The sequence below is a fragment of the Pristiophorus japonicus genome, chromosome 23 (assembly GCF_044704955.1).
Source record: "Pristiophorus japonicus isolate sPriJap1 chromosome 23, sPriJap1.hap1, whole genome shotgun sequence".
Classification (NCBI taxonomy): Eukaryota; Metazoa; Chordata; class Chondrichthyes; family Pristiophoridae; genus Pristiophorus; species Pristiophorus japonicus.
In genome coordinates, this window is record NC_091999.1 from 24,104,559 (window position 1) to 24,118,642 (window position 14,084).

General features: G+C 42.2%; 1 gene segment (V, D, J or C); it reads right to left on the bottom strand.

Moving 5' to 3' along the window:
* Window positions 1-288: 288 nt before the first annotated feature.
* Window positions 289-13,810, bottom strand: LOC139235323 (Ig heavy chain C region-like). The segment is given in 7 exon segments: window positions 289-680; window positions 1,598-1,906; window positions 3,855-4,172; window positions 4,968-5,267; window positions 12,412-12,468; window positions 13,330-13,638; window positions 13,765-13,810. Coding segments are annotated over 7 exon segments (1,731 nt in total).
* Between the last annotated feature and the right edge of the window lie 274 nt (window positions 13,811-14,084).

Consider the following 14,084-nt stretch of genomic DNA (forward strand, 5'->3'; position numbering starts at 1 on the left):
AGTGAGTTAAAATTACCCTTTACTCTATCTCTGCTGAAGTTACTTTCAGGAATTCTGTAATGAGAGAACTTCGCCCAGTCTCTAACCCATGGTGTGTCTGAGCTGGGAGCGCTGGCTGTACAAGCCTTGGGAGCGAGACGCGCAAACACCCGACTTCAGATAAACAGCCCTGACATTGGCAAAAATAGGAAACATAGTTAATTGAGCGGCTGTGTGTTTAACTCATGATTGGAAAAAAAAGCCATTTATTGTTTTTTATTTAAGAACTGAAATGCAATCGAGAGATTCTCATTGACAAGAATTGACGGTGTCCATCAGAACAAGGGAAATGTTGACGAAACTGGGTTTACCGCTGGATTTATTGATGGTTCTGTTGGTGATCTTCAAGGGGATCGCTTCATGTCCCACCACACAGGAGTAAGAAGCGCCGCTGGACCACTCCTCGGCTGCAATGGATAGCAGGCTGTACATGAAGAAGGATCTGCTGCCGTTCTCCGCCATCACCTCGGTGTTCTTGTAGTTGCCCGAATCCACCGGTTTGTCATTGACGGTCCATTTGACGAAGATCTCTCGGGGGGAGAAACCTCTCACTAAGCAGGTGAGGCTGACCAACCTCTGAGCGGAAACTTCTTCTGCCGAGGGCAGGAGGACAGACACGGCTGGTTCCCGTGGAGCTTTCGCTGTAGAAAAGTTACAATAAAGGCCAATGAACTGGACAGTTCCAGAGACAATGGGGAAACTTTAATTCAATACAGATGGCGGGCTTTGGACGTGGAAATTTTTAAATTGATAAAATTCGGAATCCCGATCTCGCGCCCACTCCCGGTTGTAATATTATATTTGAGTAAAATATTTAAATGAGACTGGAATCTTCTATTTTAACCACCATTTGGTGTTTAACTGTCGCTGGTCCGGTTTGACACACTGTGTAAATCCCTGCAGTTATAGCTAGGCGGGGACTGCTGCACCCAGGTGGCAATTGCCCTTACACCTACCTCCTGGATCCAGGGGCCCTGCCTAATCCACCCCCCGCGATCCGAGACCTCCTGACTCGGCTTCCAATCCTCCCGTTCTCCCGTTTGGCCTGTGAGACCACCGCGCCCACAACTCGCCTTCCTCATTTAAATTCTTCCAATTTCAGCTGGTTAGATGTGAGAGAAATGGACTCTCCGTTAAATTTTAACGCTTTTCCTTTTCCCCTCTGGGGCCTCTCTGGTTTTCCATCCCGCAGCAGAGGGAACACAATCCTTCTCTCTGAATTCTTGAAGGATTGGTCTGGAAAATTACATAGAATTTACTGCACAGAATGATGAGATTTGGCCAACTGGTCTATGCCGGTGTGTATGTTCCACATCAGCCTCCTCTTAGCTCACTTAATCTAATCCTAATAACATACCTTCTATTCCTTTCTCGCTCATGGACTTATCCAGTTTCCCCTAAAATACATAATGTCAGGTCCCAGAGTGCTGAGTTCGTGGAATTACCAAACTGAATGATCAGAGTAGCCCATTAAACACTTTATATAATGAATTGGCCCTTGAACATGCACTGGAAATAGTCACAGTATCTCACTTATTGCATCAATCTCCCCGCTCACCCTTTTCCTTGTGAATGGAATCTCTGATAGGAGACGGCATATCCTGATGGCTCACCACGCAGTAGAACTTATCCCCACTCAGCCAGTCTTGTGTCGAGATGTTTAAGTTGCTGATCACACTGTTGGGATCCTCTCCAGGTTGGACGGCAATCTCTGATTTCAAAGCCTCCTTTTCTCGGGTCCAGGACACGGTGAGTCCATAAGGAGCGTCAGACACGATGCAGGTTAAGGTCACCGTCGCCTCCAGTAAGACCTGTTCCAGTGACGGTGGGCGAAGAGTGATTTTTGAATCGCTGCATGGGACATCCACTGCGAAATAGGAATGAAAGTCAGGAAAATCTGCAGCTTCAGAATCAGGGCACCAATATTGAGCCTTAACTCTTCCAAGGGAGATATATCACTTTTGAGATATCAACCTCTCGCTGTTGCTTTAAGACCAGCGGTATTGGAAGGACAATGAATTGGCAACGATTCCAGGAGATCTGTAACATTTCTTGTGTATTTGCAGCCAGAGCCACCTGTAATGGGCTGTGAAGCAAATACCCGGCGTAAAATGGAAATACATTGGGGCGCAATTGTGTTAGGCATTGAATAGTGCTCTTCCTGAAATCCCTTGCTCCTTTAAGCCCGTCTGTAGAACCTTGCACCCAAATTCATCTCCGCTGGTTATAATAGCTGAAGCCCGAATAGCCCGAGGTTCAAGAGATCTACACCAGCATTATACTGGTTCAAATCCAGTGTCAAATTAATTTCAGGATTTATGCGACAACAGGAAACAAAGTTAAGTTTCTGGTCTCTTGTTGCAGTGAAAATGTGCAGGAACCAGTCACAGCCCCCGTCAGATGAGACGTGCAAGGTCGGGAGAATGGAGTTCCAAGGGGTCTTTGTGGTGGGGCATCATTTGTAATGATGTGAGGTAGTTTGTTAACTTCTGTAATTACTGAACATTTATCATGTCTGGTGAGAGAGACTCAGAGTGAAATATGACCTCAGGGCATTAATAGCAACATAGGAACAGGAGGAGGCCATTCAGTCCATCCATCCTGTCCCGCCAACCAGTTAGATCATGGCTGATCAACACTCAACACCATCTTCACGCCTTGGTTACGTAACCCTTGATAACCTTGCCGAACAAAAATCTATCAATCTCACTTTTCAATTGAAAGCAAGCTTCATCAGCTTTTGGGGAGGGAAATATCGACTTGCACTATTCTTCCTGTGAGAAAATCCTTTCTAACATCACCTCTGCACGGCCTAACTCTAATGTTAAGGTTCTGCTACTTGTTCTGGACTCTCCCATCAAACTAAATAAATGTTTCTATATCTACTCGATCAATTCCATTTATCAACTTAAACACCTCAATTGGATCATCTCTTAACGTTCTATACTCGTCTCCTGCTCATTTTACATTATTAGCCACGGTTTAATTCGGGTAAACCTGCAGTTTAGCGCCTCCATGTATATCCTTCCTGAGGTGCGGAGCCGAGAATTGGGCTCAGTGCTCTGAATAGGGTAGATGCCAATTCTAGCAGGATTCCTGGACAGTTGGCAGGAAAGGGTTCCAGACTCCGACAGCCACTCCGTATATGACCAGCCAACTCAGGATAAACCTGTGACTAAGGACACTTCACTCACTGCCTGACATCAGAGCAAGAGGAAAGCTTCTTCGGCGAGGTTAATAAATCCTGATCAATGAGGAATCCTGAACCAGAAGATCCTGGATTGAATTCCCACTCCAGATACTTGATCACAAAATGTAAGCTGAGTCTCCCAGTGCAGCACTGGGGGCATGGCACACGATCGGAGGTGCCGTCTGTCAGATCAGCTGTTAAACCGAGGATCTGTCTGGCCTCTCAGGTGGAGGTAAAAGATACCCTGGCATTACTTCAATGAAAAGCAGAGGAGTTCTCCCTGGTGGCATGGGAATATTTATCCCTCAAAAAATATGACTCAAAAAAAATTGGTCATTATCACACTGCTGTTTGTGGGAGCTTGCTGTGCACTAAATGACTGCCGTACTTTGTAAATTACAACTGTGACCACATTTCACAACTTAATTCATTGCCTGGCAAGCGCTTTGGTTCAGTCTGTGGTCGCTGAAAGCGCTGTATAAAGGCAAGTTTGTATCGCAAGAATACACAAACTGCATGATTGGAAATTAGGAACAGTCCTCTGCTTTTTACTAATTCCAATAAAAGTCATGACTGAGGTCAGCGCTCAGAATGGTCTGGAACCTCCCGGGATTGTGCCTCTTACCCTGAGATCTGCTGAAGTTACGGCTTTGCGTGACCCCTTCATGAGTGATCTGGCAGGTGTAGACCGAGCCGGTGAACCATTCCTCGGCGGGGACCGTCAGCCGACTGGCCGTCGAGAAGTTCCCGTTCACCTTAAAGACGGGAGAGGTGATGAAGCCCGAATCCAGGAGTTGTCCACTTTTCAGCCAATTCACGGTCAGTGACTTTGGCCGGAAATCGATGATTGAACACACGGCGCTTGCATATCTGCTGCTGGTGATTTGTTCAGTGGAACTCAGCGTGAGGAGAACAGTTGGAGGAACGATGTCCCGTTCAGGATCTTCAAAAAAAAACATATTACTGACATTGCTCGGAAAATAAATGATTAAGAAATGCAAGTGTCCTTATATTTTAACAGGTTATTTGCTGTCAGGCTACATTAACCTGGCATTTACAGAGAGCAGAACTGTGCACATTATTCTCAGTGTAATAGGCAGACCAGAACTGTGCATAATATTCTAAGTGCGATGTGGGGACCAGAACCATGCACAGTATTCTAAGTGTGATATGGAGACCAGAATTATGCATAATATTCTAAGTATGATATGGAGACCAGAACTTTACACCGTATTCTAAGTAGGTGATGGAAGCCAGAATTCAAACAATATTCTAAGTGTGATATGGAGAACAGAACTGTGTACAATATTCAAACTGTGATGTGGAGACCGGAACTGTGCATAATATTCTAAGTATGATATGGAGACCAGAACTTTAGACACTATTCTAAGTATAAGAGGGAAACCAGAATTGTGAGTAATATTCTAAATGTGATAAGGAGACTAGAACTGTGCACAGTATTTTAAGTATTATATGGAAATCAGAACTGTACACAATACTCTAAGTGTAATATGGAGATCAGAACTGTACACATTATTATAAGTATGATAGGGAGAGCAGAACTGTACACAGTACTCTAAGTGTGATTTGGAGGCCAGAACTGTGCACAGTACTCCAAGTATGATATGGAGAGCAGAACTGTACACAGTACTCTAAGTGTGGTCTAACCAAATTTCTATACAAGTTGAATATAATTTCTCACCTTATCACAGTTTGCCCTGTATCCCACACCACTAACCTGGCATTGTGATGGCCCAGACCGACACACCACGTCGAACCTCGCAATAGATTGTGCTGCTCCCCACATCTGACTCGGTGATGGTTAACTGGCTGCTCTGGGTGTAGGTTCCCTTCTTGTTGAGCACTGGCGGGTAGGTCTTCAATCCAGTGGTGATCGGCACTTTATCTTTCTTCCAGGAAAGGCTGGTGATATCGGGGGAGTAGTCCATCGCCAAACAGCCGTATGTGATGGAGCCATCGGTGCTTGGTTGTTCACAGGAGGAGAGCAGGGCGTAGAGGGTAGGGGGAGACGATGTTACTGGGAAAGAATGGCCCATTGAACAAGTTAGACTCTGTAATCCATGATTATAAAAGAAATAAACAACTCGAAATTTGACTGCAGAATAAAGTAATTCCACCATTTCCCCATCAAAGATTACACGGGCATTTGAGTTTCTGTCAGTTCCATGATAAGCACCTGTCAATGCGCTGGTCAGGAACACACCTTTCTCTCCCCGAGCTCTATCACATTACACAACAAGAACCTTTACACAACTCGTCAATAAAGAATCCTTCATTGGAACATACAATGGAAGAACAGAGATGTGTTCCTGCTATTTCGGCCAGCATTTATTTCTCAATCAGCACCATTTCTGGTCCTTTTTTTAATGCAGTTTGGGGAAATTTGCTCTGTGCACATTGCCTGCGGCGTATCCCTAGAAAACAACAGTGACTGCACTTCAAAGTAACAGCGGAATTCCTGCTTCGGACGTTAGCAAAAAACCCACTAAATTTGCCTACCACATAATTCAACACGTAGCATTTCCATAGTCTAGTTTCTAAGATTCAAACTGTAGGTGAACCGCGATTGAGTCGAATTTCTCCCTTTCTTTCTCAGCATTTGATTGAGAGCGATGTCCCTCAGTGCACTGTGATCTGGGCTCTATTCCATCCTATTGATTGCATGTCCCTTGAGTTTCCTCCTCCCTCCCACTCAATTAATAATCCGAATAAAATACCATTCCAAAATCTGGTTAATTGGAAGTTTCTCCTTAAATGGCCCATTTCAATTGCTATTGTTGTTCTTGTTATATAACAATGATCTGGACTTGGTTATAGGGAATACAATTTCGAAGTTCGAAGGTGATGCAAAACCTGGCAACGTAGCCAATAGTGAGCATGATAGCAGCAGACTCCATGAGGGTGATAAATGAAATGGATCAGGACATAGCAATTGCAATTTAATGCGAATCATTGAGAAGCAATGCACATTGGGTGGAAGATGGAGATGCAGTATAATCTAAGTAGTATTGTTTGGAGGGGATGCACGAATAGAGAGATCTAGATGTACATATTCACAAATCTTTGAAGGGGGGCAGGGCAAACTGGTAAGACAGTTATGAAAGCGTATGGGATAGATGACTTTGTAAATGGGCCATTGACTACAAAAACAAGGCGGTTATGCTAAACTTACAGATCACGTGTTAGACGTATTGTGCACAATTCTGTAACAACAATGTAGGAAGGATGTCAAGCCCTTGGGGAGTGTAGAGGGGAGGCTTTTACCAGGATGATGCCAGGGATGTGGTCTTCAGTTATGTGGAAAGATTGGAGAAGCTGTGCCGTTCTCCTTAGAGCAGAGGTTAAGAGGAGACCTAAGAGAGATATTCAACATTATGACAGGTTTTGATATAGCAAGTAGGGAGAAACTGCTTCCGCTGGAAAGTAGGTGGGTAACTAAAGATCACAGATTTAAAATAATTGGCAAAAGATCAAAAGGGAAAATTGGGGTAATTTTTTCACACAGAGGGTTGGTAATTTCAGGAATGCTCCAGGCAGTTCCTCCTGTACTTCAGGAGGACTCATGTGCACGTTTACAAGGAAAACCCTGGTGAGTTTGGCTAAATTGGACAGCTCTTTCAGAACCGGCACAAGCACGATGCCTGAATGGCCTGTTTCAGTGCTGTGAGATACTATCATTCTACACGAGTCAGTGGGAATAGCTCTTCTACAATTAATGGAAGGAAACGCTTCATATTTTGGACACCTCTACCAGATCTATTTTTATTGTTCGTTAAAATGAAAGAGGATATTTAAAATAAAGGGATCTTATAAATCTGACGCAAATTACTCAATCGCATGTTATTAGAAAGGCTTAAATTCATTACGAATGATGACTTATTTCAGGTTGACTCTATCTCTTTAAATGTTTCACAAATTGCAGCTCAGTGACTGTGTGCCTTGTGTTGTGACCCAGGCCAATAGCTGCATCTCATCAAAGTTTCTCCCTGCCTTGAACATTACAGGAAAAATTGGACAAAATATTGTTTCTAAACTTGAGGTCCCCATGACGGTTATTTGAAGCGGCAGTCCCTATATTCTCCATTTAAATTGTGAAAATAACTTACAGCCTCCCAACAGATCAGAACAGGCGCTGCTTTCTGGAGCGTTATTCACTTCCTGAAACGATTTGTTCTGAAAGTGAGCTGAGGATCAGGCCAATCGTGTTCAATAGTAATCTAATGCTCAAAATGTTCAAACATTAATAACGTATTAAAAATTGGGCATTTTTTTCAGAAAGAATAGAAACATCAATGAATGTGCGTTGTTTAATCTGGGCAATGGGACGATTTATTGTGTATATCTGGCACGAGTAGTTTATCTGCTATCTGTAAGTCGCAGATAACGGTGCCTTGAACATTGCCTGACCAAGCACTCTCAGGTCAGATACAGCACGGATAAGAGAACAAAGCTCCCGCTGTGCTGCCGTGTGGGTCAGGACAGGTATAGCAAGTGTTGCACACAGAGTAATATGTTATCTATACTATCCCGTCAAACATTCCCAGCTCAAGAACTGCAGAGATGTGCTACGAAATGTCTCCCCATAAAATGCGTTATCAAATTGACCGATTAATTAAGCACAATTATCACAAGTACAAAGAAAAGCTTCCCATACACTGATCCATTAAAGCGCACCCACTGACATATAGCTCTGATTAAATAGAAGATCAATCTATATTGAAGGACCCAATTAAGCTCCGCGTCCTTGTAAATAAAAGGTTAAATACTGAGTAAAGCTATCTCTGCAATGTCCCATCAAGCACTGCCAGCTAAGGTAAAGCACGGGTTAGTTGCAAAGTAAAGCTCCCTCTTCACTGTCATATCAAACACTCCCAGGGCAGGTACGGCACGAGTTAGATAAAAAGTAAATTTCCCTCCACACTGCTAATTAAACACATTCACGGCAGGTACAGTAAGGCTTGGATAAAGAATAAAGCTTTCTCTACACTGTCCCATCATACACTCCCAAGACAGGTACAGAATAATCTTCCTCTACAGTGTCCCATCAAACAGTCTCAGTGCAGGTACAATATTGCCAAAATAAATTGGAGCACCCATCAGATCGGACGAGGCGCTGCTTTCCTGAAACTGTTTGTTCGGAAAGTGAGCTTAGAAACATTGAAACATAGCAACATAGAAAATAGGTGCAGGAGCAGGCCATTCGGCCCTTCGAGCTTGCACCGCCATTCAATGAGTTCATGGCTGAACATGCAACTTCAGTAACCCATTCCTGCTTTCTCGCCATACCCCTTGATCCCCCGAGTAGTAAGGACGTCATCTAACTCCTTTTTGAATATATTTAGTGAATTGGCCTCAACAACATTCTGTGGCTGAGAATTCCACACGTTCACCACTCTCTGGGTGAAGAAGTTTCTCCTAATCTCGGTACTAAATGGCTTACCCCTTATCCTTAGACTGTGACCCCTGATTCTGGACTTTCCCAACATTGGGAACATTCTTCCTGCATCTAACCTGTCTAAACCCGTCAGAATTTAAAAGGTTTCTATGAGATCCCCTCTCATTCTTCTGAACTCCAGTGAATACAAGCCTAGTTGATCCAGTCTTTCTTGATATGTCATTCCCGCCAGCCTGGAAATCAGTCTGGTGAACCTTCGCTGCACTCCCTCAATAGCAAGAATGTCCTTCCTCAAGTTAGGAGACCAAAATTGTACACAATACTCCAGGTGTGGCCTCACCAAGACCCTGTACAACTGTAATAACACCTCCCTTCCCTGTACTCAAATCCTCTCGCTATGAAGGCCAACATGCCATTTGCTTTCTTAACCGCCTGCTGTACCTGCATGACAACCTTCAATAAATTATGTACTATGATACCCAGGTCTCGTTGCACCTCCCCTTTTCTTAATCTGTCATCATTCAGATAATAATCTGCCTCTCTGTTTTTACCACCAAAGTGGATAACCTTAGGATCAGACCAATCTCATTCAATAATTATCTGATGCTCAAACTGTATAAACATTACTAATTTGTTACATGCAGATTGAAGTTTCTTCAATATTTTTAGAAAATCACTCAAATGAGATAAAAAATAGATTCGATAGAGTAAATCTCCCTCGTCACTGATCTGTCTGGCGCTGTAAGGTCATGTAAAGCAAATGATGAATGCATATTAAACTACACTACCCTGTAAGACGGGTCAAATATAACAAGGTTTAGATTCCGAGTAAAATTATTTCTGTACTGTGCCATCAATCCGCACAGGGCAGGTACAGCATGGGTCAAGATACAGAGTAAAGCTCCCTCTACATTGTCCCATCAAACATGCCCAGAGCAGGTACAGTATGGGTCAGATACAGAGTAACACTCCCTCTACACTGTCCCATCAAACACTCCCAGGGCACATACAGCATGGGCTAGATACAGAGTAAAGCTCCTTCTGCCCTGTCCCATCAAACACTCCCAGGGCAGGTACAACCGGGTTAGAAACTGATTAAAGCTCCTTCTACTGTCTCCCCGTGGTGTTTCGGAACTGCTCCTTCTGATTACCACAATCTGAGTTACCGATTTCATTTCTGCGGCGACTCCTCAAACTTAAATTAAATCTTTCACTTTTCTCACATATACCAGTTTCTTAAATAACTGAGTTAAATTACACTCTCCGCAATACAGAATCACAACCCAGAAGGTTTACAACCAGTCAGAAGGACTCCTGATTCTCACACAGTGAGCAGGCGCACAGAAACAGAACAGACACAAACGGTGCAACAATGGTGCTCCAGGCAGAGAGTCCAGTTCAATCTCTTAATTTCAATTAAGCTGTTTGATTTCTAATTTATTTCTTGTCAATTTCCAACCACCTCAACTCTGCAAATTTTTTGAAATTAAACTGATATTAATTTGAGAGACTCTGCAACATCCAGCCATTTTCCCATCTCTGTCAGCTATCTTCTAAACCGTGCAAAAATTAACTCCCCTGAAAGCAAGTATCTGGAAATAATTCACATTCCAATGAATTTGCTGCCCGTCACATGGGACTCGGTGACAGAATAAGAATGTCACAATCCAGGAGACATCTACATTGAAACCTGATCACCCACTGATTTGATATATTTTCATCAGTAAACATAACGTGTAAAATCATCGAGGCAAAACAGGAAGTTAATTCACTAAAATCTGCAGCGGCACCTTATCGAACTCAGCACAGCCGAGTTATAAATGCATTGATTTATAAATTAATTTAGGAATTAATTAAACATTCTCTCCAACCATTGAGGTTTTGCAATAACTATAATACGAACCAGTATGCAACGCAATTGCAAGGGATCGTTTATGGTTAATAAATGATCACTGATGTTACATTCTAATTAATGTTCATGTTCGCTGATTATTGAAAATAATCTGAGTGCCTGTCTGGCCCTTCCTCCTCAGAAGCACACTTACCTGGAACATTTGAAATTAACTTAATGTGCAGAATTTCAGCCTTACTAATACAGCCGAAATTTGTTATTGAGAGACAGCTTTTGGTCTTGCAAAGTGTTCAAGATTAGTTTAGTGATAATTCTATCAAACAACACACACTATTTATTCAATAACAAATTTCGGCTGCACAGTAAGAATGTAATACCCCGGCAGATATATTAAATGGAAAAAATGCAATTTACAACACGGCTTTAAGTTACAAATAATTGTGCTCAGTCATGCATCTGTGTAAACAGGAGGTAGCAAGTAATTGAAAACCCTAATCAATCTGAACACAGCGCTGGAATCAGTCTGTTGTCAGTGAAATAATTGCAGGCATAATTAATAACTGTATCGAGCCTCTAAAAGTTTCCGCTCCCTTTAACGGTGCCCAGTATAGAGCAGGATTTTAGAAGGCAAATAATATTAAGTAAATGAGCATTGGACTTATAGCATATTTTAATAACACTGGAAGATATCGCATTATAATCGGTTGGTTAATATTAATTTAATTCAACTACAACCTGAACACTTGTTAATTATGTATATGGTAATTAGTTACATTTCACACAATAAAATATCAGCATCGTAAACATAGATTAATAGTTGAATATATAATTATCACTTCAATAATTGTTATGTTAAAATACATTTCAATGATTTATGATTTCTAACACCTTCCTGTTCTCTGCCTACAATCTGTTTCCAAACAGTTTCAAACATATATCATTATTGCATTCGAGCGTAAACCTGCTGCTGCTCGCTGACACCGATATTAAACATTGTAGAAACGCCAAACAGCTTCACAAATTCTAGGTATTCTGAGTAACACAGGCACAAACTCTCCTCAGCAGATCAACACTAAATCACATCACTGAGGGGCGGAATCCCTCGACAGAATCTTTCATGGAGCAGACCCTTCATTCTATAAACTCTTTCAGCAGAATCAAATGTATCCTTGCAAAAAATCTCATTACACAATCACCAAACCCGCCTAACAATGAAATAACTAATGATTGAATTCAACAGAAATGTAAATACTGACAGCAGAATTGTGATTTGACAGATCATGCTAAATAAATTAATGTTCATATTATAGCATATTTAATAATAATTTGTGATATTACTACATTATAATAATGTTAGTAATATTAATTTAAATCTTCCGGCTGGAAATGTGTTAATTTTTCAGTTCTTAATTACAGTAACACTTCACGTATTTAATCTGAGCGTTCGGGATCATTTGCGCAGTCGATGACAATGTAATTTTCATTAGAAAACATTAAATTCCTTAAGATTATTTACTGATCGCTAAGCTTTCTGTTTTGTGCCTACAAAGTTCCTTTAAATAGATTTAAACACAATGTTTGCATTCGATCAGAAGAACTGCAACAATCAGAGGTCACCGAGATTAAACATTGCAGAAACGTCAAACAGTGTAACAACCATAAACTATTTAAAGTAACCCAGGCACACAGTCGCGTCAGCGAATAAACAACAAAAATCATCAACAACATTTTCTGTGGAGAAACTGTTGAATTCTATAATCACTTTGCAGCAGAATCACATTGAGCATTGCAAAAAATCTCAAAACAAAATCCACCGAACCCAAGTTTCAGTGAACAAAATAATTATTAAAATAAACAAAAATATAAAATAAAGACACAAATACAAGAGTTACTGAATGAGTGAATGTTCCTTACCTGCAGTCACCGTCACCATGGTCCCTTGTCCCCAGTAGCCCATTTCGTTACACAGTGAGACACGTTGTATCAAATACTCCGGCGGACTGTTAACTGTAAAATACAGAAATTAAATTGCACGCAGCTTTAAAAACCTGATTCTGACTCCCCTATGAGTGAATCAGTGAGATATTTCAGTTTGTACCGTTCATTATATTTATAAAAAATGATTGGAATACTTCTGAAGCAGCTGTGCAGATTCAGCATGGCAATCAAGAGTAATAAAGCAGAAAAATGTGATACATTTAAATATATATATATCTTACTTCTACTCATTATTTTTATTTAAACCTCAGTTTCTTCGACGCTCCTGCCGTGGTAGCGATCGCATGTTTGTGCAAATTACATGTCTGGGGTTTTTGTATGGAAAGCTCGCTCTGTATAGTACCGTGGCCCACTGCTGTAGTCCCACAGTGACAGGAACCCGCACAAATACTGCCCTCACTCTCTGCTCAGTACTGACTCTCAACGTACACTTCAAATAGACATTCACTTCAAATACACATTCGCTTCTGATCAAGTTTAGAATTTAGCCAACAGTTTACACAACACAATAGAAAGTGAACACACTTCCAACCAGCTCCCTGCATGTACCAGGCACAGTGAATCGAGCATCATCTCCAGCTCTGCAATTGCTGACACTGTTCACATTAAACAGGAGCACAACCAAAACTACCCCTCAGTACATGGGTTAGTGTGTTAGATTTTCAACATTGAATTCTCAGTGTCTTAGTTTTGTAAGAAGCGGTTTATGGTCTTGTTCTGAACACTGTTGTTAACATTGCATTTGACACACTTACTGACTGTCAGGTTATGATGGAAATTGTTGAATTCCCTCTCGATCTGTTCTTGTACGGGTCCAGCCCTGGTTCCTCTCGCTGTGGTACCTTGCACAGTAATAGATGGCGGTGTCTTCGCTCTTCAGGTTCTTCATGTCCAGCGCGAAGATGTTGTTTGAAGTGTCTTTGGACGCAGTAAATCGGCTCGCAATCCCTGCGGCGTAATACTTGTTCGATGGACTGTAATACTGAACCAGCCACTCCAGCCCCTGTCCGGGAACCTGGCGGACCCAGTGCATGTAGCTGCCACCAAGATCGAAGCCGCTGGTTTTACAGGTCAGTCTCAGGGAGACCCCGGGAATCCTGGTCTCTGCCTCGGGCTGAGTCAACACCACATTCGACTGGACACCTGTAAAAATAACCAAAAACCCCGACGATCAATCCTGGTGAAATGATTCCTGACTCTGTAACATTCCAGAGAGAAACTAACACTGACACAGTAACAGTGAGAGATTGGACAATAAAAACTACTCACGGGAAAAGAAAGCCAGCAACACACTGAGAGAAATCGCCAACCTCATCCTCCTGTCAATGTGTGGTGAATGGTTCCGGCAAGAACTCAGTGAGCAAACCCACTTCCAGACTGTTGTATTGCGGTCCCAGTGACCGGCAGTTAAATAGCCGGGAGATGGGGGCGAGGTCACAGGCGCCGCCCATTGATTCCCAGATAGGGGCGGTTTCTGTATCCACATCACACCTTCCGCATCACGAACAGAACGGACTCACATCTGGACTGTAAGTTAAATCCCTTTATGTTCTCACTGTTTCAAGGGGGTGTGAATCTCTGAGATTGAA